Source organism: Anolis sagrei, chromosome 6 (genome assembly GCF_037176765.1).
Source record: "Anolis sagrei isolate rAnoSag1 chromosome 6, rAnoSag1.mat, whole genome shotgun sequence".
Lineage (NCBI taxonomy): Eukaryota > Metazoa > Chordata > Lepidosauria > Squamata > Dactyloidae > Anolis > Anolis sagrei.
Genome location: NC_090026.1, coordinates 11020794 through 11045684, shown reverse-complemented (window position 1 = coordinate 11045684; position 24891 = coordinate 11020794). Strand labels below are relative to the sequence as shown.

Below are 24891 nucleotides of genomic sequence, written 5' to 3'. Positions count from 1 at the left end.
CCTCTTTGAAACCTGAGAAGAGATAGGTGTTAAGAGTAGCTCAGACCCAGTTCTTTACTATTAAGAAATGCAGTTATTATTATTGTAAATAAACCTTTTTTTATTTTTAATATTGGACTCTGCATATTTGCCTCCTAAACTCTGAATTCTTTACAGCCACATCACACGGCACTTCACGTTCTGCTTGCTAATGAGCTGAACGCTCAACTTTTGTATCCTGTTTGTTTTTGGATGCTCTGCTATATTTTAGGGTAGTTTTCCTTAACAGTATCTTCATGTGAAATCCTTTGATATGTCTCTGTTGGTTGCCTACTCATTTTAGGACTTAGTACAAGCTTATTGTTTTAACTTTCAAAGTCCTTCACAATCCAGTTCCCTGTATCATTCAGCCCTCATTTTTTCTGTTTAGAATTGCCAAATTACAGCCATGTTCTGCTTCTGCCTTTTCACATGTTGTTTTTCCCCCCTCTCTCAGTAGATTCAGCACCATCTAGTGTTTATACTTGCGGTTGCAAGCTTAGAGTAAGGCTAATACAACCACACATTCACTATTTGGGTTTTTTGTCAGAAATATTAAAAATTAATTAGGTATTTTAATTACAAAAATGTGAGTCAAGCACTGAAAGAGTGAGTAGGCCGAAGCCTGTTAGAGACTGGGCCAAAGCTAGTGTCACCCTGAGGAGAGTGAGTAGGCCAAACCCTGTTAAGAGTCAGTGGGCCAAATCTACTGTCATCCTGAGGAGTGTGAGGTAAACCTTTGTGTGAGAAAGCTCCAGTGTGAAGTCTGCTGCGCGAAAAGCTACTATGTATTTGTTTATTTGTGTTGTGGAAACCTAATTCTTATAAATAGTGCAACCATATTATTTTACTACAAAGAAAAGAAGAGATAACATTGGTCTGTGTGTTTTAGTTCTTTTTATCACTTTGGGCCACTGGTGCTGGGTCACGTTGCTGCTAATAAGTTACTCTGCTGTGCATTTATGAGGAGGGTCTTTTGTAAATAAGCCCACTTGCCCAACATGCGCAAAATGCGCAAGAAGCTTCATGAGTCAGCCACAGTGTTTTTCATTGAAAAGCCAAGAGTAACTGTTGGGTATTATGAAGATTTGGGGGGGGGGGGGGGGAGGTGCAATCACCTTCTTGCCATTGGCAGAGATGCCTGCCCCCTGCATGCGCTCCAGGCCCACCAGGCAGGTTGGCTCAATTGGAACTGGTTTTGGAAACCGGGGCCATCTGTGCTTCCGACGTTCTTCCATGTACTGGTGAGAAAAGTGAAAAGAGACAAGAAGTTATTTGCTGTCTATAATCCAAGGGTTCCAAACAGATTGTCTTATTCTAGTTCTTTCACAAAGCCCCTGCCTCTTTTTCGTAAACTCTCCAGATCTTCCCTGACATAATAAGCAATGAAAGGATTCATCCATTCCATACAGCACAGGTAGAATCATAGAATCATAGAGTTGGAAGAGCACAGGTAGAGTTGGAAGAGACCTCATGGGCCATCCAGTCCAACCCCCTGCCAAAAAGCAGAAACATTGCATTCAAAGCACCCCTGACAGATGGCCATCCAGCTTCTGTTTAAAAGCTTCCAAAGAAGGAGCCTCCACCACACTCCAGGGCAGAGAGTTCCACTGCTGAACGGCTCTCACAGACAGGAAGTTCTTCTTCTTGTTCAGATGGAATCTCCGTTCTTGTAGTTTGAAGGTGGGCAACTTCCTGGTGTTTTTGCTCCTGCCAAAATGTAGTGGCTACCACTACATGTATCAACTATTGTGGCAGGTTTCTATAGTGCACAAAGGTGACAGCTCTCTTCCAAACCTGTAGGTTTTGAGGCAGAGCATCTTCATTTTCAAAAGAAAAAGGAGAGCATGCCCTACTGCAAATCTGTGGTTTAACCAAGATCATAGAAATTGATATAAGTGGTCCCACAAATAATTAAGAATTATTATCATAATTTTGTTCATGTACTCCATCTCCCCGAAGGGACTTGGGGTGGCTTTCATATGGCACAAAGTGCCTAAAACAGAGCATAAAATAAACACACAGTACAATACAATAAAGTAAAACATATAGACATATATATATATATAGGTGACAAGTGGCAAGGAGCTTCATGTTGCAGTATAAGAAACAGGAGCGGATAACCATGCCTATTTCATCAAGGGCCATATTTGCTTTATTTCTATAACGCATTTTTCAGCCCAAACAGGCGACCCATATGTTGCTCAACCCTGCATTGGGCAAATTTTGCACCCCACACCATTGCAAAACAGAGTTTCACATCTTCTTTGTGCTTTATCAAGCACTTGGTTCAGTATTTAGGGCACTCTTCGTCTCCTTCTCCTTTGGCTGTTATACTCAGGCCTCCCTCCATTGCCACCACTTGATCTCAGAGGATAGCCTCTGTAGGATAACATATGTATTAATAAGTTTTTATGTAATTATGATGCTGTTGCTTGTTGCTTATGTTTTTGGTTTTATTTTGCTGTAATATGTTGTCTGGGCTTGGCCTCATGTAAACCACCCCAAGTCCCCATTGGGGAGATGGTGGTGGAGTATAAATAAAGTTTATTATTTATTATTTTTATAGTTGGATGAACCAGAACCAGAAAATTGTAATTTCTGTGCCTCTAGCTCTGCTTCTGAGCCATTTCCCATATGGAATCGATAGAGGGAAGTACACTATCAAAGAATTGTAATGTTGAAGGATAATCTGGTCCAACTTCTGGCCAATGTAGGAAATTCATAGAGAAATCATGTCTGACACAGGATGTCTTTTGACAAATTTCCAAGACAGAAGAGCTTACGAGCTTGTTATAAACTGTCAGGGTGGCAATCCAAATTGTATCCCCCTGCAATTTCCCTGGTCAACTTATATCCATTTTCCAGAAATATCAAGTATGCAGAAGGTAGAGAGAAGGATAGATCCAGAGAGTTAAAATGGGTTTTCTAAAATATTATGGGAGTGGGCAGGCAAACAAACCTAAGAAAAATAAGAGAAACCAGTCAAGGAATGCTTACAGCCAGGAAGCGAGGATCCACAGCATATTCTGGGTGGGCCTGTAGCCACACCTCAAGATCAGCCCGCCGAGGGGCTGCATCTCCCACCAGCAGGGTCCCATCCGTCTTCTTCACCACTGGGATACGAGCTTCAAGGTCGATATCAGGGCCTCTCAGTGCTTCCAGGCACTGCAGCTCCAGCTGGAAGCCAACAAGAGGATGCTGAGAAACAAGGAGCACTGAAGCTAAACCTTCCCCAAATCCCCCGCAGCTCCAAATCCCCAATCCTGTCTTCTCACTCCTTTCTCACCTCCACCATTTTCTTGCTGCTCTTCTTCGGGGTGACTGCAGGACGATCTCGGATAGTGCCGTTCGGGACCAGTTTGTGCTTCTGGAAGGTCAGCTTGATTCCCTCTTCCTAGGAAAGGAAGGAGAGGTTAAGGCTGCAGACTTTGTGGAATGGTACTACATATCTATGAAAGAGAATGTGGAGGCAGGCAGGCAACAAGAGAAAAGTTTGCTCTAGCGCAGTGTTTCCCAACTTTCCTAATGCCGCGACCCCTTAATACAGTTCCTCATGCTGTGGTGACTTAACATTATTTCCATTGCTACTTCATAACTGTAATTTAGCTACTGTTATGAATTGTAATGTAAATATCTGATAGGCAGGATGTATTTTCATTCACTGGACCAAATGTGGCACAAATACCCGATACACCCAAATTTGAATACTGCTGGGGTTGGTGGGATGGGTTGATTTTGTCATTTGGAATTGTAGTTGCTGGGATTTATAATTAACCTACAATCAAACAGCATTCTGAACTCCACCAACAATGGAATTGAACCTATCTCAACAAACAGAACCCCCATGACCAACAGAAAATACTGGAAGGGTTTGGTGGACATTGAGCTTTGGAGTTGTAGTTCACCTACATCCAGAGAGCACTGTGGACTCAAACAATGATAGATCTGGATCAAACTTGGCACAAATACTCAGTATGCCCAAATGTGAACACTGGTGGAGTTTGGGGAAAATAGACTTTGACATTTGGGAGTTGTGGTTGCTGGGATTTATCGTTCACCTACAATCAAAGAGCATTCTGAAGCCCAACAATAATAGAATTGGGCCAAAGTTCTCACACAGAACCCCCATGCCTTAAAGGGACTCCCTCCAGCCTCACACACTCTCCTTCACCCACATATGCGCATCACATTTCCAAGCACGCCTGCTCTCCCCTCCCTGCTTGGAGTCTCAGAAACAGTCCTCCCCTTGGATGAGAGGCCGGTCAATCACAGCGGAGGGCTTTTGGTGGGAGGTTTCGCTGTCTCTTTCCAAAAAGGAAGAGAAGGACCAGCAGAGAAATATTCAGCCTTCCCTACCAAAGGAGTTCCAAAGACCATCAGAAATATATGTTTTCAAATGGTCTTTGGCGACTCCTTTGAAAGCCCCTCGTGACCCTCCCAGCGGTCCCAACCCTCAAGTTGAGAAACGCTGCTCTAGCAAATCAGTTCCTTCCCTGCAAAGCTTGGAAAAATTATCAATTTGTACTACAGTTTCTAAAACATTCCTGCCAGCATGGCTATTGACCATGTTGAAGTTTTCTAAGCTCTCCATAACTTTTTTCCCAACAAGTCTGATTCCAACCACTCTTTTTGCTGATGGCTTGTGGCGGCAAAACAGAAACCTACTTTTTTCAAGCAGAGTATTTTTTGGGAGAATTAGTTCAAATATACCTTAGCATTCAGGCTTTTGGCACATGCACACAGAGCTTGCTTTCAGTATGTATAAATAAGTGGGGTGCCTCAGTCCAAGAAGGAATCCATTCACAAAACTCCACAGAAGAGCCATTGGCCAACTGGGGTTCAGTATTAGCATGGCAAGTCATCAAAGGCAACCTCCTGCTTGGCCTACAAAACTGTGCTGGATCTCTGTCTTGACTTCCACTCACATCTTTGATTTGTACAGTAAACTCTTTCTCTAGGCCACTGTGCCGGAGACGAGTGAACGAGGTTGCCCCTTCCTCGTGCGTCACCAAGGGGCAGATGTGCGGGATGGGAGAGCTGGTGTATTCTCCATGAAGACGAGGCAGGCCTTCTCCATGGCCAATACAGGAAGCCAACTGGCCTTGCTGGGCTGTGGGCCACTTCCCAGTGAGCACAGCCTGGCACACCAAGTCGATACGGTTGAGAAGAACTCGGTCCTGGTGGGAGAAAGAGAAATGCCGTCAGCCAAGGGAGTGAGATCTGCCTGGAGTGTGTAGTTAAATTCAAAGTCATTGATCTCATTGAAAAGTAGGCCTAAGATTATTTCTTTTCAACTATGATTGAGGTCTCCTCATGAAACCTAAAGTGGTCCGCATCCTTAAAATGGGCTGTGGGGAGATTCTTTTTACCCCATTCTAATACCTTTGGCCACTCGTGGGCACGCTGGCGCTCCTGCAGCAGCAAGTCCGAGGCACTGGGCTGCGGCGAGTTGCCTTCGTGGGAGGTGGGCAGGGACAGTAGCGACTCCTCCTCCTCAAAGAGCTTCCCACCGCAAGAGGCCTCTTCACCTGGAAAAAGAACCAAAGGCTAAGAGGGGCTTCTTCACAGGCGGCCAAACATTAGACTACAAAGAATTTAGTGCAGTGGTTTCCAAGCTTTAGTTGTACAGATTATTTGGACAGCTGTCCCCAGAATTCATGACTGTTGTTCTAGCTGCCTGGGCTTTCTGGGAGTTGAAGTCTAAAACACATGGAAGACCAAAGCTTGGGAACCACCAATTTCTTGACAGGTTTGCCAGTCAGTGAACAGCTTCTGAAGGAAATGATTTAAGGCAATGGAGAGTATATGAACAAAGAAGGGGTTTCTGTTTCTTATCAGTCACTTTAGCAAACTTAGTGGGCTTTTTATTTGTGTGTTTTGTAAAAAACACACAAACAAGCAAACAAACAAAAAAAAAAAAACAGGAGTGGAGCAGGAATTACTAAGATACAAAAAAGGAACTCCAGAAACATTAGGGAAGCAGAGAGCCAGAACAAAGATGTAGGGCTCAAACACACCAAAGAGGAGGAGAAAGGCAAGGGAAAGAAGTGGAGCAATAGCCTGGTGTGCAGAATGAAGGCTTTTAGATCACATGACTCCTGCCTGGTTCAGAGATCAGAAGCTAGATTACTCACTGGAGCCCCAAACATGCTATGGCAGCTCCACGGGTTGCCGGTATTCTTCCAGGCTAAATACAAAGTGTTGGTCATTACCTTTAAAGCCCTAAATGCCTCAGGTCCAGGCTATTTGACTAACTGCATCTCTGCCTACAAATCAATTTGGGTGCTGCGATCATCGGAGAAGGCCCTGCTCTCGGTCCCACCACCATCTCAAGCACAGCTGATGGGAATGAGAGAGATGGCCTTCTCCATGATTGCCCCCCTCTTCTGGAACTCCCTCCCTAAAGAAATAAAGCTGCCCCCTCCCTTCTCTCTTTCAAAACACAGCTGAAAACCTATCTTTGCTCACAAGCATATGGCGAGGAGGAGAATTAGATGAAGAAAGACTATTACCAGACTGCCGACTGGAAAGTATAAATGTATTCAGGCCTTTGAAAATGGCCAGTTCTAACTCAGCCCTATACATTGTCGAATACGGCCTTACTCTTCCTACCAATTACCCAGATCATTTCCTCTAGTTGGCCCTGGAATGAACAGTCACAGACCCGTACCTAATATTATTGTTGCCTGCCATAGCATTGCATTTAATTCCCGGGTCCCCTAGAATTTTTGGCTTGCACAAATCTTGGCCTGGCCTTTTAAAATTTTTTAAATTGCCTTGAACAGGCAGGATTACTTTTAATATATATGTGTTATGGCGACAATTTTTATGCATATTTTGTTTTGTTAATCTTATGGCTATGTTGTTTTTATTTTGTATGTTTTGTGATATTTACCTGGGAACTGCTCTGAGTCCCCTTGGGGAGATAAGAGCGGTATATAAATAACGTATTATTACTATTATTATTATTATTATTATTATTATTATTATTGTTAGATCACGTTAGCCCACTTTAACATAATTGGCCACACAATCAATGCACACATCTGTAAACCTTTGTGATGCCTTTGTATATTAATTCAGATGTTTTATGTTCATGTTCTATGTTAATTATCATTTTGAACAAGATTATGTTTTATTTTAAGTTATTGTTTGTTATGTTTAAGATGTATTTTATGTGGGGTTACTCTGGGTTATTATATTTCTACTTATTGTTATTGAGGCATTGAATGTTTGCCTTTCTGTTTGTTGGAATCTGCCCTGAGAGATAGAGCAGAATATAAATAAAGTTTTATTATTACTGGGCACAAATGGGAGCCAACCCATTTGTGGATAGCTGCCTGAGAGAGTATGCCAAGGTGAAGTGCTCACCCTCACTGTCATCGGAACAGCCTGAGGTGGATGAACAGGATGAAGAAGCGGAGATCTTGCTGAGGTCAAGCTCCGAGTCTGAGTCATCGGCCGATTCAAGTTTCACAGGAAGGGCCGAGGGTTGTGGTGCAGTGGGCAGCTGATGAACGGGTGGCTGTAGGAGCAGGGGAGATGGGGCAGCTGGCACACTGGCTCCGGGAAGAGACAGCCCTGAAGGTGGTGGTGGTGGCGGCGGAGGGGGCGGCAGTGGGGGCGTCCCAGTGCCCCCTGACCGACTGTGCATGTGGTTGAGGCGAGCCGCCAAGAAGGAGAATTCTGGGTCCTGCATGATAGTGGTGTCTGTCTGGCTGAGGCCGTGGCGCGCCACCCCCCTCAGCAGCTCGCCGTCATGGCGCCCACACTGCCACCAGGGTGGCATTTCAGGGCCTGCGGGTTGGCACAGGGTGAGGCGGTCTTCCAAGAGTGGGTGGCATAGCACTTGCTCGCGAAGGCGCCTCAGGAGGTCAATCCGGTACAAGGTGCGCGAGGCCCGCTCCTCTGTGATGGGCTCAATGAACAGCGTGGGGTCTGGAGATTCTGTGAGAAAAAGTGAAGAAGGAATTTGGAACGCACACCAATAAGTTGTCACCTTCCATCCCCTCTGTCATACTGTTCCCCAGAACTAGGAAAACCTCCCTTCTGTCTCCTGCCCCATCTCTGCTTCTTCCTCTCACAGTTGACAAGCATTGCCATACAGTGAACCCCAGCCTCATAGGTTCACTCTCTCAGCAACTCCTCACACACAATTTATCCCAAGATGCCCAACTGAGGTTATATTAGTTCACATGGTACTGCACATTAATGCAAAGTTAAGCCTTCGTGGTGATCCTCACCCTGTAGAAGGCTCTCCCCCACCTGGTTTGAAAGGAAAAGATGTTGAGTTTTGTCAGAAATATTAAAAAATTAACTAGGTATTTTTAATTACGAAAACGTGAGTCAAGCACTGAAAGGGTTAAATGGATACGACTCAGCAAAATATGCAGTTCAATATATGCAGGTGTGGCTGTAGCTTAGTAGCTCTGCCTGTGAGAGGTCTCTGTGTGAGCAGGCCTCATTATGAGAAGGCCTGAGTGTTAGTTTGCCTCAGTGGGAGAAAAGCCTGTCTGAGAGAGCCCTCAGGTTGAGAAGACCTCAGTGTGAGGTAAGCCTCAGTTTGAGTAGGCCTGGTGTGAGAAGCTTCCGTGAGAGGAAGCCCCAGGTTGAAGGCCATCATGTGTGAAGCTTCAGTGTGAAGGCAGCTGTGTGTAAAAAAGCTACTGTGTGAAACTGTTGTGTAAGTTCGTTGTTAAGAAGAGGCTCTGTGAGAGCAAAGTTGTTTATCTGCATGAGAAAGAAGCCCAGTGTGGAAGCAAAGAAGGAAGTATAAAGAACTTTATTCGTGCTATGGAAAACTTGTTTTTGTATATAGTGCAACCACATTATTTTGCTATAAAGAAAAGCCTCCTATGGAAGAGTTCTTTTTATCACTTTTGGCTACTGGTGCTGGGTCACGCTGCTGCTAATAAGTTCCTCTGGTGTACATTTAAGAGGAGGATCTTTTGTTAATAAGCCCACATGCCCAACAAGTTTTAGATGACTACTAAAGGAATGCCAGCTTACATAGGCCTTCTCTTGCTGCGATTTCTAGACAAATGTTATGGAATTTTATTAAATGGGTTTCAAATTGTTTAAGCTGGGTTTTGTACAGTTTATAGTGGGGCTTAGCAAACTTAGGAATCGGAATCACATTTGCCACCTTTGGTGAGCATCCCTCCATCTCTGGGGTGAAAAAAAATGCTCAGAAATGCTACTCAACACCCTGAGGGTCAACAAGTATTTTTGACTACCCATAGCTGTTTTAGGCCCTTTAAGGCCTTTTTTTCCACCAGGCGCTGACCTAGTCATTAAGTGATAAAATCATTTTGAGGTGGTTTGGAACCTATAGAAAAGGTAAAGGTTTCCCTCTGACATGCAGTCCAGTCCTATTTGACTCAAGGGGTTGGTGCTCATCTCAATTTCTAAGCCGAAGAGCTGGCATTGTCTGTAGACACCTCCAAGGTCATGTGGCCGGCATGACTACATGGAGCACCGCTGCCTTCCCTCCAGAGCGGTACCTATTGATCTACTCACATTTGCATGTGTTTGAACTGCTAGGTTGGCAGAAGATGGGACTGACAGCAGAAGCTCACTCTGCTCCCTGGATTCGAACCTGTGACCGTTTGACCAACAAGCTCAGCAGCTCAGTGATTTAACCCACTGCGCCACCAGGGGCTCCCTATATCTTATGGAACCTATATCTTGCACCTTTCCCAGCCACGATTTAAGAACTTTATTGTATTAAGCTAGAGTAGGAATTAATGAATAAAGGGACTTTCTACACATCTAGGCATGACAAAGAAGAAGGACTTCTGAGAACTGAATGGTTCTTACTCCATCCTGGAGATCCCCCACAGATCTACAATCTCCTACTAACCATCACTTGCAGCGGGAGGCAACCGACACACTTGCCGACACATGGCCACAAAACCGTGGAAATATTTGGTGAGGCTCTCGTCTGTCTTCTTGTCCAGGCGAGCAAGGGACCGGAAGCGGTTCCAGTGGTAGCGCATTGTGTCCGGGTCATACTCCACTCCAAAGGAGGAGACCACACGGTAGAAATCTGACTGCTCTCGCCGCGTCCATCTATAGAAGAGAGGTGTGAAGAGACGTCAACACACAGAGAGAGGCTTCAATGGAAATCTCTCCTTGTTTAACCATTTCCAGATTTCCCTGGTTTGTTGCAAGAGCTACTCCAATGGAAAAGATAACATGGGTCTGTGTGTTTTTGTTCTTTTTATCACTGGGTCATGCACATTATTCTGCTGTACATTTATGAGGGGGGTCTTTTGTTAACGAGCCCACTCGCCCAATAATGGGCAATGAAACTCTCGGGGTATTATCACAGCGGAGAGAGTATTACCGTTGCTGCTTCTCCCGCCGCACCATTTCCTTCAGCTTGAAGGCAGCCTCGCAACGGCGCCGTCGGCGGTCTCCTCGCTCTGCGGCCTCCATCTTCAGCTGCTCACGCTTGTAACTCCGTTGGAAGGCAGTGATGAGCCTCCGCAAACGGGCCGTGAGAGCCGAGGCTGGGGGCCAGAACAAGTTCCCCAGTTGGCCTGAGGGGAAAGAGGAAAGCTATCAGTTTCGTTTCTTTCCCTGACATAACCATTGCCATATGGCTTTTCTTCTCTGCTTCTCTCCAGAAAAGAAATATATTTAAGAATCTCATCATGTCTTTCAGCCAACACTTTTGGTCAGCATGTATTTACCTTCCTCTCCATCCACCACGGAAATTTCCTCCTCCATCATCATCAATGGGTCACCCTATTAAAGAGAGAAATGAGTGATGTTAGGTTGAGAGATAGCTTGTAATATGAAGAAAATGAACTTGAAGTTTTCATAGTTTTATTTGCTCTTCACATCTGCTGTTCCCCTTGTGTTGTGCCTTATTAGAATAATAAGGCCCAGCCAATGCTATAAATGCTATGGGCCAAGCTTTAGCACAGCTGGTAAATTACCAGCAATGATAAGATCTACCAAACGAAACGTTGCCAGTTCGAAGCCCCAGGTTGGCGTGAGCACCCGACTGTGAATCCAACTCACTGTTTACCTAAGCAGTTCAGAAACAGCTTACAGATGTGATTAGAGAAATTAGGTACTGTTAAGCAGGGGAGATATTTTACAACACCATAAAGAAAAAGATCAGAAAATGCCAGGGATCAAAAGGAAGGAGGAAGGCCTGATGGTTCTTTGTCATAGGGGATAAAGCAACAGCACCCCCTGTGGCTGCATTCGAGCACAACCTCCAAGGTGCCAAAAAGTTGGATGTCTGTTGTCTGTCTTTGTCCTCTCCAAAATAGCATTGACTGTTTGCCGTATATGTATAGTGTGATCCGCCCTGAGTCCCCTTGGGGAGATAGGACAAAATATAAATAAAGTGTTGTTGTTCTGTGAAACCAGGAGTCCTCAAACTAAGTCCCAGGGACAAGATATGGCCCTCCAAGGTCATTTACCCGGCCCTCGCTCAGGGTCAACCTAAGTCTGAAACGACTTGAAAGCACATAACAACAACAATCCTATCTCACTGGCTAAAATCAGGCCCACACTTCCCACTGAACTACCAATAAGTTTATATTTGTTAAAATTGTTCTTCATTTTAATTATTGCATTGTTTTAAAGGGTTTTTTGCACTACAAATAAGACATGTGCACTGCGCATAGGAATTCATTCATGTTATTTTCAAATTATAATCCGGCCCTCCAACAGTTTGAGGGACTGTGACCTGGCCCTTTGTTTAAAAAGTATGAGGACCCCTGTAAACTAACGTGTAAAATGGCCTCAACCGGAGGCTGGAGAGATATCTAGAGCATATAATAACTCTGTGACGAGTGGAGACTCTCACCTCACCATCCTGCTCCTTGGCTGGACCTCCCACCGGTTTGTATTCTGGGTCCTCACAGTCCTTGTCAAAATCCACTCTGTCAGCAATAAGGGGGAAAAGAAACTCAGTTGTCTCCATATTAATCCCTGATTTCCCCATTCTTTTTGCATACACACCTCAGGTCTTCCTGTGAGAAGCAAGCTTAACTCACTGACACCCGAGTTCAGAGCAGATAGCTCCACTCGGTGGCTCAGTATTAGCATGGCTAGTCATCATGGGTGTGCTGCCCTCATGTTCTCTTTCACTCCCAAACTGGTGGCTTCTCGTCAATCAGGATCTTCCCACAAACCTTCGGCAACAGCCCCATCTTGATTGGCCACTCACCCTTCGTTCGTATCCAGACGGTGCTCTGCTGCAATGGCCTTGTCATCCGGGCGACCGGCCTTTTCCAAGAAGCAGAGGGTAGGATCCGCTCGCATTGTGTTGTACTTCTCATAGCCTGAAGGAGATGGAAAAACAATTCAGAAAACTAGTAGTACTCTAGTAACCTCCACATAACCCTCTGCCAAAACTGATATTGATAAACAGAGCCCTTTTTTTTCTTTTTAGAGATTGGGAGGCTTCGCGATACTGGTAGGGAAATTCAGGAATGACAGAAGTGGTAGCAGCAAGAATCCTATATTCTCAACAAGGGAAAAAAAGACTATACAAGACTGAACAATTAAGAAGTGGGAATTAACAGAAATGACAAATTAATGTTTTAGAAGGATAAGTCATGGGACACATTCTAAGAAGAATGGGAAACAATTTTATCAATCTATATTTTGGAGGGAAAAGATTATCTACAGTTTTGGAGACATAAAACATTGGGATATTCACTCGTAAATGTTAAAACAAGCGGAAATAAACAATTATTGGGTGTAAAGTGGAAGAAAAAATGTTAATTTTGTAGAGAAACCAACAAAAGAGAAGCTGGAAATCCACTTTTAAAACAAATTTCTGTATATGTTGGTACTTTAGAGATATAGGTAGAGATGTAGGGCCCCCTGGTGGCACAGTGGGTTAAAGAGCTGAGCTGCTGAACTTGCTGACCCAAAGATTGGCGGTTGGAATCCAGGGAGCGGGGTGAGCTCCCGTTGTTAGCCCCAGATTCTGCCAACCTAGCAGTTCGAAAACATACAAATGTGAGTAGATCAATAGGTACCGCTTCTACAGGAAGGTAATGGCGCTGAATGCAGTCATGCCGGCCACATGACCTTTGGAGGCGTCTATGGACAATGCCAGCTCTTCAGCTTAGAAATGGCAATGAGTATCATCCCCCAGAGTCAGCCACAACTAGACTTAATGTCAGGGGAAACCTTTACCATTAGAGATGTGTGTTTGTTAGGTAATTGTCACCTTAAGTATGTCTATGTTCATGTACTCATAAGTATTGTTGTTTTTCATTTTGTGTATTTTTATTGTCAAATTTCAATTAAAATATTGAATTGGGGGGGGGGGTAGCAAAGTGGAAACCAGCCTCCACCTGCCATCTATATCCCACATTCTTCCCATTCCAAAACATCTGGAGGGAAGGAAGCTGTCCTAATCCTGAACCCTTTCCCCTGGAACTGTACTGGAGCACTGCTTACCATGTTTGAACACCCCAAGGAGCAAGGACTTGTCGGCTTCTGCATCCCACCAGGCTGTGGGGACCTCTGCCTGATCCACCAGTGGAAACCAGATGTCGATTTCACTGCAGGAATTAGTGGAAGAAGAGAAACAAAAGCAAACATGTCAATGGGAGCAGGAGAGGCCTGCTCAGGAAGCTATGGAGCATCTTGCAGAATTCCCACCCTAATTAATAGGCATCAGTGAGGATTAAATATATTTCTAGAAATGTACATACAGCAAACAAAGAGACAGAGAAGGAATACAATCTGTTCTAAATGCCTGTGAGACAAACCATGCAATTGGTGAGTGAGTGTCTTCACCTTATTGCCCTAATGTATGGTCACAAAGGATTGGGACTAGGCCCTTATAACTTGTGGGGGGAAGAGAGAGGTTTCATTCCTCCCATTAGCTAGAAGCCAGTGAATGTTCAAAAATACAAAATAACATTAAAGCTGAGTGATGATAATTGTGTGTGTGTTGGGAGTGAATAATAATAAACATTATCATCATCATCTCTATTTATATCCCACTTTTACCTGTCCGAACGGATTCTCCCCTACGAACCATTAAGGTTGTTAAGATCTTCTGGAGGGGCCCTGCTCTCGGTCCCACCACCTTCGCAATTGCGTCTGGTGGGGACGAGAGACAGGGCCTTCTCGGTGGTGGCCCCTCAGCTGTGGAACTCTCTCCCGATAGAGATCAGATCTCCCCCCTCCCTCCTGACTTTCAGAAAGATGGTAAAATCTTGCCTCTGGAACTTGGCATTCTCAGATTGATGATCGAATCAATAACTGTTGACCTCAAGGCGGATGGTGGTGAATTTGTGATTTAACTTGACAAATTGGCTTTACGTCATTATTGATCTGTATTTTAATGTGTATTAATGTACTATGATGTTATTATGTTTTAGTTTATTTGTATATTGATTCTCTGTTGTTAGCCGGCCTGAGTCCTTCCTTGGAGGTCGAGAAGACCGGGTAATAAAAGCTCTACATAAAATAAATAAATAACTTTTCTTCCTCACGGGACCCAAAGTGGCTTACAACGTATTAAAATAATGTAAACAACAATTCAAATACATTGATAATAAGTATAAAACATCATATAATAAACAGTTTAAAACAACAATAATATACATTCACATTCTTGTAGCATCATGTGAGATTATATTGCACTTTGTTCCAGCCTATAAACATTATGGTGTTTCTTATATTATGACATCCTGAGCCTTTTGGAGGAAAGAAATCATTTTTTTAAAAAGGAAAAACAACATTATGGGATTTATAAATGAATCAATCAAGTGTTATTACCTGGAAATAACACCTGCCAACACTTTTTCAGCCTGGTCCCCAATCACTTCCTGGCGGAGATAATATAGCATGCGCACCCGCAGGAGTACCCTAAGAAAAGGGAGATCAAGAACATTCAGATGGAGGGGCACAAGGGCACACAACTTGCCACACTGAGTCTGGATAGCAAACCAAACCACTGATCCTTTCACTTGAGAAATCCTTATTGCCTTTGTCTAAGATTTCACAAGTGAAGTGAACAGTTTAATTTTTGTATTGTCGAAGGCTTTCATGGCCGGAATCACTGGGTTGTTGTAGGTTTTTCGGGCTATATTGCCATATTCTATAGGCATTCTCTCCTGAAGTTTCTCCTGCATCTATGGCAAGCATCCTCAGAGGTAGTGAGGTCTGTTGGAAAAACCTACAAAACCCAGTTTAATTTTTTTCTGTTTCAGCTTGGACATATTTGATTTAGGACTGAAAGGAGGAAAATACACATTTTGCATTCTTTTACCCCTGAAGAGAAGTGTATACACATACACCAGACTGAAGAGAATACATATACACCAGACTGTTCCATACTCCAGCACCCACATGCTGCTTTGGACTACAATTGCCATTACTCTGTAGGGATATGTGAGTTATAATCGAACACATGGGGATGCCACAAGGTTGGGATTGGTAGACCTATGCCTTTGAGAGAAGGCGCTGCCTATGGTTTCCAAAGCCTTTGCAGCTTTCCCCATCAAAACATGATTAAAAATCCTTTACATGGGTAAATACTTTCTTATTTTCTACCATCTAGGCCAGTGGTTCTCAACCCGTGGGTCCCCAGGTGTTTTGGCCTACAACTCCCAGAAATCCCAGCCAGTTTATCAGCTGTTAGGATTTCTGGGAGTTGAAGACCAAAACATCTGGGGACCCACACGTTGAGAACCACTGCTCTAGGCAGTTTAAGTCTCAGGTGAGGGTTACAGCCAGGTAACTTCCCATTGTAAAGAAAGAACTCTCCTGGACCTAAAACAGCCCTCAAGAAACATGGAAAAATCATATTTAATATCCAACTATTGCTCTGATCTATGCATTTATTTGAGGTGGACCTCCACTAACTGCCCAATGAAAAGTTAAGCAAATCATTTTAAAAATCATTTAAGCATCCTGAGCTTTTTGACCCTCATTTTGAAATGAGTCTTATGTGTTTTTTGAATGAATAAAATGGACTGCGGTTGAAATATGTGGTGTGGGCGCCTGTATATATACTATGTCCAAGTGAGTTCCTTTTGCATCCCATCTTACTTGTTGCATTGGTGCTTGAGGTGTTTCTTGTAACCCTCATCTTGGAAGAGGGTGTCTGGGTTGTACTTGCGGATCCAATCAACCTTTTGGAGGTCAAAGGTGGTTTGTGACTTGACCTTCTTCCCTTTGCGGCCTCGTGGAACTGGGATGGACAGGCCTGCCCGAGGAACAGCAAGTGAGCTCAAGGCAGGGGCATGGCTCTCTAAATATAATATGGAACCAGTGCACAGGGATTAGGATTATCCCAATTTTTTTCATCACATCTCAAACACACAGACAAACATACAACACAGATAGTCCCACTGAGCATATTTTGGGATCCCTAAAAAAGAGAAACAATGCCTTTTTCTTAGGTCCCAATGAATTGTTAGGATTCCATTCCCAAGGAGTCTTGCCATCTTGGATTCCCACTGCCCACCTTCACCACCCTGAGTCTTGCAAAATCCAAGATGGCTCTCATCCCAAAAGGCTTGTCACAAAACAGCGGCGCCAGTATGACAGAGGCCTTTGCAACAGCAAAACAAATCACATAATCCCCAGTCAAGGACAACACAGAGAGAAAGACAAAGCACCTTCCTTACCGGAATGATTCTGAAGCTCTTTGGCTTTGCCGTTTTCAACGGGGCTGATGAGGTCCCAAATGAAGCATTTGATGTTTTCATCGCCCCGGTAATGCATAAGGCAGTAAACTAGGATGGCCCGGCAGATGGTCTCCACATCCCGATCAGACATGCGCCGCTTAAAACGTCCATGTGACAGGATTTCCCGCCAACGGCCCCAGCTGCCAAATTAAATGGGCAAAGTTGGAAATATTAATGGCGGGAATGTGCTACAGGGTGCCTCATGAAAATTCCTTTTTAAACCCCTATCCTGAGTGCAACTCTACATACATTTATCTGCCAGTGAATCTTGCTGAATTTAATGGTCCACACAAAGGACTGCCCCAAAAGTGTGCAGCTAAGATGAACACAACTTCTCGAGATGACAGGCCTCCAAGAAGCATGCGATTTCTATGCTAGTAAACTCATAATAGCAGGAGACAACATGGTTGGAGCATTGGACTATGAGTCTGGGGGAACTTTGTAAAAAAAAAAAAGACTTACTGACTCTGTTCTTTAAAATTTAAAATTAATGAACCCAGGTTTCTACTCCAAATGACTTCAATTCCTCTACTGGCTTTTTCTCCTCTTGCTGTCTCTTTATGCACTTTAGCGTACGGAGAGGAGGAGGATTAAGACTGCTGGCTAATCTACATGTATTAGACGGTTGTTATGATATATCTTAAATGAAACCATTGTCAGCCATTTTTATGTAATATCTCATAATTTATTTTTAGGGTGTACATTGTAATGTTTAGTTTTTATGTCTTATTGGATTGTTCTTGTTTTTATTTTATTTTGATACGTAATTCTTTTGTTGGAAGTTTTCTGTTGTTACTCTACATTATTTTGCATTATTTTGATGTGTCTGTACCTATTTTGAGGCACTGAATGCTTGTCTTTTTATGTGTAAACTGCCCTGAGTCCTTCTTGGTAGAGAGGGCAGTCTAGAAATTATTATTATTTTACTGACACAAAAGCATAGTATGTCACAGTAAACGAGATCTATATGCTAGATTTCGTATCAAAAAATCACAAGTCGAACACTTCCCAAGCGTCTAGGACTGTGTGATGTATTTTCAAATGATGCGCGCAGATCCAAGTAAGGTGGCATTTTGCAGTTGACAGATCGTGATTTTGTCGGTGTTTATTGTTTCCAAATACTGGCTGAGATCTTTTGGCATGGCACCCAGTGCGCCAATGAGACCACCTGTACTGGTTTATGCCAGAGCCACCTTCTCCTCCTCCTCCTCATTATTAGACATGGACATAGTCCCTTTGGGAAAAGGTTGTCCATAATGAGTGGGTTCCTTGAAAAAGCCCCTTCAGGGGCTTCTGGAGGAAATGCCTAGTTTTGAGGAACACTGGATTAATTCAAACACATGTAGGTGTGGCACCCAACATCCTGCCCACCCACTCCTCCCAGTGAGAAAATGACCTTCCCTTCACCCACATCCCTACGGGCCCATTACATTTGGCTCCCACCCTTGCCACATACCCATAGACTAGCAGTTGTTTTTCCACCTGGAAGCAGTCTGTGCGGCCATACGAGTGGTGGAACTGGTGGTGGTGCCGGTCATGGCGCCGGGAGCGAGGCCGGTCATCGTCATCGCTCTCCAGATCAGAGAACTCCACGAGGTCATCATCCTTCAGGGTACTGAAATGGCGTGTCTGTTTACGCACGCGGGGTGTGTCAATCACCAGGTTGTTCTGAGGCGGATGAGAAAAAAAGAAGAGATACATACACCCCTAGTTCCACCTCTCCACAACATGCCAATCCTGCCAGGTCCCAAATGCAGTCTCTGTTCCTTCATATTGAGAGATAAATGAAGCTGGGTAAAGTACTATATTGCCAATTTGTTACTGAGAAAATTGAGCAGTTCTTTAAGAAGAGGAGAATCTGAGAGAAAGCCATGTCACAATTTTGGCTGTGGGCCTTAGTGTAAAGCTCTCTTGACCCATATTGAGACAACTGGAGCCAATCTAGTTTCAAATACAGTGGGTTGGGCATGCCAATCTCCCCTGCCGCCCACCTTGCTGTTGAGCATATCAAGATCCAAGTCAGCCTTCTTGGCCCATTTCTGCCAAAAGTTCGGATCATCCAAGGCAATGTCAGTCCTGTTCTCAGAAGCCACAAAGCTCGCCTGATAAATAGAGGGAGAAAAGAAAACCATCAGTAAAATATATGGAAAAGCCTATCCTACTGAAGTACATCTGTAGCAAAAAAATAAATAAAATAAGTCTTCCTCTCCAGAGCAGTGAGAATGTTATTCCCAATATACAACGTAGTAAAATGTCAAGACAAAAGAATTTCCGCACAACTTGTTTTCATTATTATCCCTTCATTTCTTTGGCTTCAAAGTTTGCTCTTTTTTGTCAATCCCCACATCCCTTGTCTTTGTATATCAGAGATGATAAGGCTTTCTGGGATGAGCAAGCAGTAGTAAAGGGGCAAAGGGTACCTTAGCAAAGGTGGATCCCTTCCCCTCATTCTCAATGGTGATGGTGGTGGTGCGGCGAAGCAGAATCTGATCAATATCTTCCTCGCAGAACTTGGAGCCCTCATCGTCCTCTTCCATGATGGCAGCATATGCCCCTTTGCGCAGTAGATCTTCAATCTCCTTCTTTGAAAACTGCTGGATCTAGGAAGGAGAGGGATAAAAGAAAGAGAATGGCTAATAATGTGCAGAAGATAAAATACCATCTTGAGGCGGAATTGAATTTGTCCCATGAAGTTAGAGACAAAGACATAACATCCAAAGGATTTGTGCTTTTCAAGCTCTTCTGAGCTGTTTTTCCTTTCACTAGACAGATCCAGAAAGCCAATTCTGAAGACTGTGAGATATATGGCAGGAAGGATGAATTAGTGAGAAAAGCTCCAACCCGGGTCCACCATGAGGCAACAGCAAGAGATAAAAACAGTCCAAATCTGCAAGCTAATACCCACATTTCAGGTCTGATAAAATTGACACCAGTGTGAAGAAAATAATTTTGTCCTCTAGCACCTGTTATATGCACACCACTGTTGCAGACGCTTACCCCGGCAATGCTGCCTTCTCGCCCGCTCATGGATTGCAAAACAGCCTTGTCCAGTCCTAGTTTGAGGCTGGCTTTGTCAAACATCTCGCGCTCGTAGGAGTTGCGAGTGATGAGACGGTAAACTTTCACCGCTTTGCTCTGCCCAATACGATGGCAGCGAGCCTGGGCCTGGGAGGACAGGAGAACAAAAGGCACAGGTATGGAAGACCAGGTTCATATGCACAAACTACCTCTGCAAAGTCTACTCTTGCTTGAAGTTTCCAAAGACTAAAGTACGAAAAAAACAAGAGACCCCAAATCACCTAATAACCTTAAATGGTAGGAGGTGAATCTGAACCCCATAGCTTCCTACTAGACATGTACGATCCATTAAAAAAAGGTTCTAAATTTTGTTCAAAACTAGAAGGCACTGGTGCTTTGTTTCTAAAGTTCTTTTCAGATTTTGGGAGTGAAAGTTTCAGAACTCAAAAGAAACTTACGAATCTTCGTCAACTGCACTTCCCATTGTGCAATAGGGAAAACATGAATGGCAGTGGGAAAACTTCAAGGGCTCCTCTCTTCCTTATTTTTAGAACTATCCTGATGAAACTTGCTACAGTGGTAGAACACATTTACCTATGTTAGCCCACCAAATGTCAGAACATTTGTCTTATATATGGATTTTTGGCAAGCTTTTAAAGGTTTTAAAAACAACGTTTTTTAAAAAAAACTTCAAGAACTATATCCTTGAATTTTCTATCCAATGCCGCAAGATAACTGGGGATCATTCTCCCCAACTTTCAAAAATACTAATACATCTCCTGATTAACACATTTACCACTGTTAGCCCACCACATTCCAGAACGTTTGACTTATCCATGGATTTTTAGCAAGTTTTTAAAGATTTTAAAAACAACATTTAAAAAAACTACAGGAACTATATCCTTGAATTTTCTATCCAATGCTGCAAGATAACTGGGGATCATTCTCCCCAACTTTCAGAAATACTAATACATCTACTGATTTAAGGGATTTTTTAAAAAGGTTTTCAGAAAAACAAGCTGTTTAGGGGGAGGAATAATTTTCTCTCTCCTTTTCTGATTGGCGCATTCTCCTTCCCAGGCATACTGGGAAATGAAGTTTAAGACAGGGCCTTTTGCAATCTCTACCATTGGGGGTCTGGCCTTCTCAAACTACAGTTAAGATGGCTGTGATTAGCTACACTCATCACCTCCCTTATGGCAGCACTGGCGAAGATGGGGCCAAAGGAATGAGATTTTAAAAGATTTTAAATCAGCTTTACTAAAGTTGCTTAATGGTTATAGTGAAAATTAAACTAAGCTTGGGAGACATATGAACATTACAAAATGGGTAAGCAATTCAAATTTTAAATCCCCCCACGCACCTTTCCTGCATGCCTAGGAACTCACCTTTGTATGCCTGAATTTAACGAATCAGATACAAGTTCCGATCTAATCCGAAATGATGCAACAGCCTACTTCCTACATCAGGCTCTAGTTCTGTTTGATCAGTAGCATCACAAAGATTCAGTTTTCCCCTCCAGGGATTTTCCCCTTCTCTGCCATACCTGCAGGTCATTCTGAGGATTCCAATCAGAGTCGAAGATGATGCAGGTGTCTGCAGCTGTCAAGTTGATCCCCAGCCCTCCTGCCCGTGTGCAGAGCAGGAAGACAAACCGGTCTGAGTCGGGCTTACTGAAGCGGTCAATGGCTGCCTGTCGCAGGTTGCCTCGCACCCGCCCGTCGATGCGCTCATACAAATACCTATGTGGAAAGGGTGTGGATCAGGTTTTTTTTTATGAATCTGTAACTGGAATAGGACGGAGTGTCCCTGTTGGTGATACTAACATTCCTGAAAGGTCACAGGAAGAGGAGGCCAGTCTGGCTACAACACTCCCGTCTCCCACAGTCAACCTGAAGCATAATGATCAACAATTCCCACTTCAGGGTCAATGGTGTGGACTGGGAGGCCCTATAGATGTTCTTGGACTACAACCTGAATCTGCCAAGGCCAATATACTGGGAGCTGTAGAACAACAACACTTATAGGGTCACACATTATGCAGTCTTGATCTAAGTGTCCTTTACAGGGAATGCACAATGAAGTGGAAGAGATACAAGGTGTTGAAACGCACTATATCACTGTCAGACTACAAGAGGAGGTGGAGGAAGAGTCAGGATCCAATGGCTTTGATAGCTTCATAAACGTTCAGTCTAAGACCCAAAGCTGATCCAGAACCCTACTGATATGGAGGCCTCCAACTGTCCGTTAATACATTACACATTGGAGTTTGGGCACAAGACACAGTGTAACTGAATAAACTCTGCCATATGAAGAAAATCTGGCTTTCAGGACCATAGCATATTTTTATTTCAGGCTCCTTCCTTTCTGGTGTCGGGGTCTCACCTCTTCTGGATGAGGTAGTCCTCCAAGATGTCAAGGCAACGGACCATCTGGGAAAAGATCAGCACCTTGTGCCCCCCAGACTTCAACTTGGGAAGCAGCTTATCGATCAGCACCAGTTTCCCTGAGGAACGCACCATGGCCTGCAAGGGGAAGTCGTGGGGTACGTGGTGATGGCAGGAGTCCCGAAACTCAGTCAGGATCTTCTCTTCCGCACCTAAATTGGGAGAAGGGGGGGAAGCAAGGAATCTGTAAGACCACCCCAGCAACAAACCTCACAAAGCAAATAGCTCAACTCATGAGAATTTCAAACTCATGAGAACACCACAACCCATTTCCACTGATAGTTCAGATATTTCAAGAACATAGAAATGCTGCAGATATTTCATGGAATTCCAATGCCCAGTTTCATAAGATTTTCTTGACTCAATAGTAGTACCGTATATTAGAACTACCACATATATTTGAGTACTAACAGAACTTTTCAGCACCTTTTTTAGACTCAAAAAGCCTCCCTCGGCTTATACTCAAATGAAGGTTATTTAGTATTTTACTCTGTTGTTGTTATTATTATTACATTTATATTCTTTTCCTGTTATTATTATTTTATTACATTTATTATTTTACTCTATTATTACCTTTATTATTTTACTCTATTTCTTATTATTTATTATTACATTTATTATTTTACTCTGAACGTATCTCCTTCTACGTCCCACCTCGGAGCTTAAGATCCTCTGGGGAGGCCCCGCTCTTGGCCCCGCCGTTGTCTCAAACACGTTTGGCAGGAACGAGGGACAGGGCCTTCTCGGTGGTAGCCGCCCCCCCCCCCCCCCCGGCCTGTGGAATATGCTTTCCAGGGAAATTAGATCATCGTCATCCCTCCTCACCTTCAGAAAGAAGGTAAAATCGTGATTGTGGGACCAGGCCTTTGGGCAATCAGGTTAAAGGACAATGGGTAATATTTGACTATGGCTTGAAAGTGGATTTGTATAAGTGAAGCGGAGTAATCATTAGTATATGGCTAGATAAATAGCCACCAGTCTGGCAATAGCTAAATGGATTGTAAGTATACTGTTAAATTTTTATTTTAATGTTCATGGTTTTAATTGCTATTTTTGATATTGTAGTTTATGAAGCGGCATTGAACTGTTGCCAATTGTAAGCCGCCCTGAGTCCCCCTAGGGGTTGAGAAGGACAGGGTAAAAATGTTCGAAAAAAAACCCCTCTATTATTATTACATTTATTATTTTACTCTATTATTACTGTTGTTATTACATTTCCATTATTTTACCTCTTTATTATTATTGGAAGGACACGTAAACACATTTCCAATGAAGGTTAGAATAATGGTTTAATCAGAGTTGGACAGTCATATCTTAAGTGACAGTTTTATGTAAATATTCAAAAACATTTAACCTACAGATGCCTCATTTAATGTAATTTTATTGGTATATATTTTTATTTTGAAAATTATCAGTATTTTCCACCCTCAGCTTATACACGAGTCAATACATTTTCCCAAGTGCCTTGGCTTATATTCAGGTTGGCTTATGCTGAAGTATATACGGTAAACAACTTCAATATCAATCAAAAGATGTACAAATTATGCATTTATACTGAGCTACCTGGAAAAAACTATTTAAATTATAATACTCTCAGAGGTGTTACCTTTCAAATGTCCATGTCTACCTTACAATATATTATGGGGCACCAGGTGAGGAAAACTGCCACATATCATTTCAAAAATCTGCAACATATCATTGCCCAACATTTCATAACACACAACTGTTTCTCACCCCAGCACATCTGCCACCCCATTCCCACCTTTGCCCCTAAAATGTACCATTGATGAGGTAGGGATGATTGCAACATTTGCGCAGTTCCATCATTGTGTTCAGGAGGTTGGGCATGTTGCTATGGCCTGCCCCCTTGGACAGGAAGTTGAAGTTCTTCTCCAGGATGGCTCGATAGTACTTCTTCTGGATGTTGGTCAGCTCTACCTCAATGATGGTCTCTTGCTTAGGGGCCAGATTCTTCTCAACGTCCTCCTTTAATCGCCGAAGCATCATCGGTTTCAGGATGGCCTGTAGTTTCTGCACCTGGATAGTGGTGGGAGTGGAGATTAAAGGACATGTAGGAAGAGTCCTTCCTACAGCCTTTGTCTCCAGTATCTCATGGAATCCATTGGAAAGGAGAAGTTCTGCTAATCTTACATATCCAACAGCATAAAAGGAGTCCATCAAGAGAGGGGAGATGCAGCTGAACTTTAGCTGGGTTAGTGATGGAAGGAGACATCCTGAACAGAAAAACAGTAAGCCGGTGGCTCACACACAACAGGCAATTATAACACCATGAATCCATATTAACTTCAACACCTGTATCTTATGGAATCCTGGGGTTTGTAGTTTGGTGAGGTACTAGAAGTTTATGGCTGAGAACACTCAACATCACTCCTTAAATTTCACATACAAATGGACTCATGGCAGTTAAAGTGGAATCACAGTAATATAATTTTGTAGTGTGAAAGGCCACCTAAACTTGGAAAATGTACTTTTTTTGGACTGGACTGCACTTCTAAAAATCTCTCAATCATCACCGCCACAGGTCGAAGGAATATATATTGTATGAGGATGTACCTTGAATCCATTCCCTGAATGGCCAACAGGTATGCAGGGTTTTTTTTAACCTTTGAGGTCAAACTATTTTCTCCAGACTGAGTACATGTGTGGTTTGAAATAGTATTTTTAGTGTTAAAGTGTTCATTATGTTTTCAGACTAT

General features: G+C 43.3%; 1 protein-coding gene and 2 non-coding genes across 9 annotated transcripts in view; all 3 read right to left on the bottom strand.

Moving 5' to 3' along the window:
- CHD8 (chromodomain helicase DNA binding protein 8) overlaps positions 1–24891 on the bottom strand; it is a 67398-nt gene that overhangs the window by 1839 nt on the left and 40668 nt on the right. For 6 of the 7 annotated variants that reach the window (XM_060780067.2, XM_060780068.2, XM_060780069.2 and 3 more), the window contains 22 exons: positions 23956–24211; positions 22113–22326; positions 21274–21469; positions 19707–19874; positions 19130–19309; positions 18701–18811; positions 18166–18377; positions 16650–16849; positions 16069–16270; positions 14794–14883; positions 13462–13565; positions 12215–12329; positions 11852–11927; positions 10719–10773; positions 10370–10565; positions 9884–10092; positions 7393–7968; positions 5404–5549; positions 4947–5198; positions 3308–3415; positions 3019–3198; positions 1137–1259 (listed from right to left, as the gene is read on the bottom strand). In XM_060780067.2, coding sequence (XP_060636050.2) covers positions 1137–1259; positions 3019–3198; positions 3308–3415; positions 4947–5198; positions 5404–5549; positions 7393–7968; positions 9884–10092; positions 10370–10565; positions 10719–10773; positions 11852–11927; positions 12215–12329; positions 13462–13565; positions 14794–14883; positions 16069–16270; positions 16650–16849; positions 18166–18377; positions 18701–18811; positions 19130–19309; positions 19707–19874; positions 21274–21469; positions 22113–22326; positions 23956–24211 — 3969 coding nt within the window. The remainder of the gene's footprint in view (positions 1–1136; positions 1260–3018; positions 3199–3307; positions 3416–4946; positions 5199–5403; positions 5550–7392; positions 7969–9883; positions 10093–10369; positions 10566–10718; positions 10774–11851; positions 11928–12214; positions 12330–13461; positions 13566–14793; positions 14884–16068; positions 16271–16649; positions 16850–18165; positions 18378–18700; positions 18812–19129; positions 19310–19706; positions 19875–21273; positions 21470–22112; positions 22327–23955; positions 24212–24891) is intronic. The other variant, XM_067469768.1, reaches the window with a different exon arrangement.
- Positions 4796–4891, bottom strand: LOC132779868 (small nucleolar RNA U6-53/MBII-28). Its single transcript, XR_009631856.2, has one exon. It is a non-coding gene; the product is annotated as a small nucleolar RNA U6-53/MBII-28 (small nucleolar RNA).
- Positions 12003–12111, bottom strand: LOC132779866 (small nucleolar RNA U6-53/MBII-28). The gene has a single exon (XR_009631855.2). It is a non-coding gene; the product is annotated as a small nucleolar RNA U6-53/MBII-28 (small nucleolar RNA).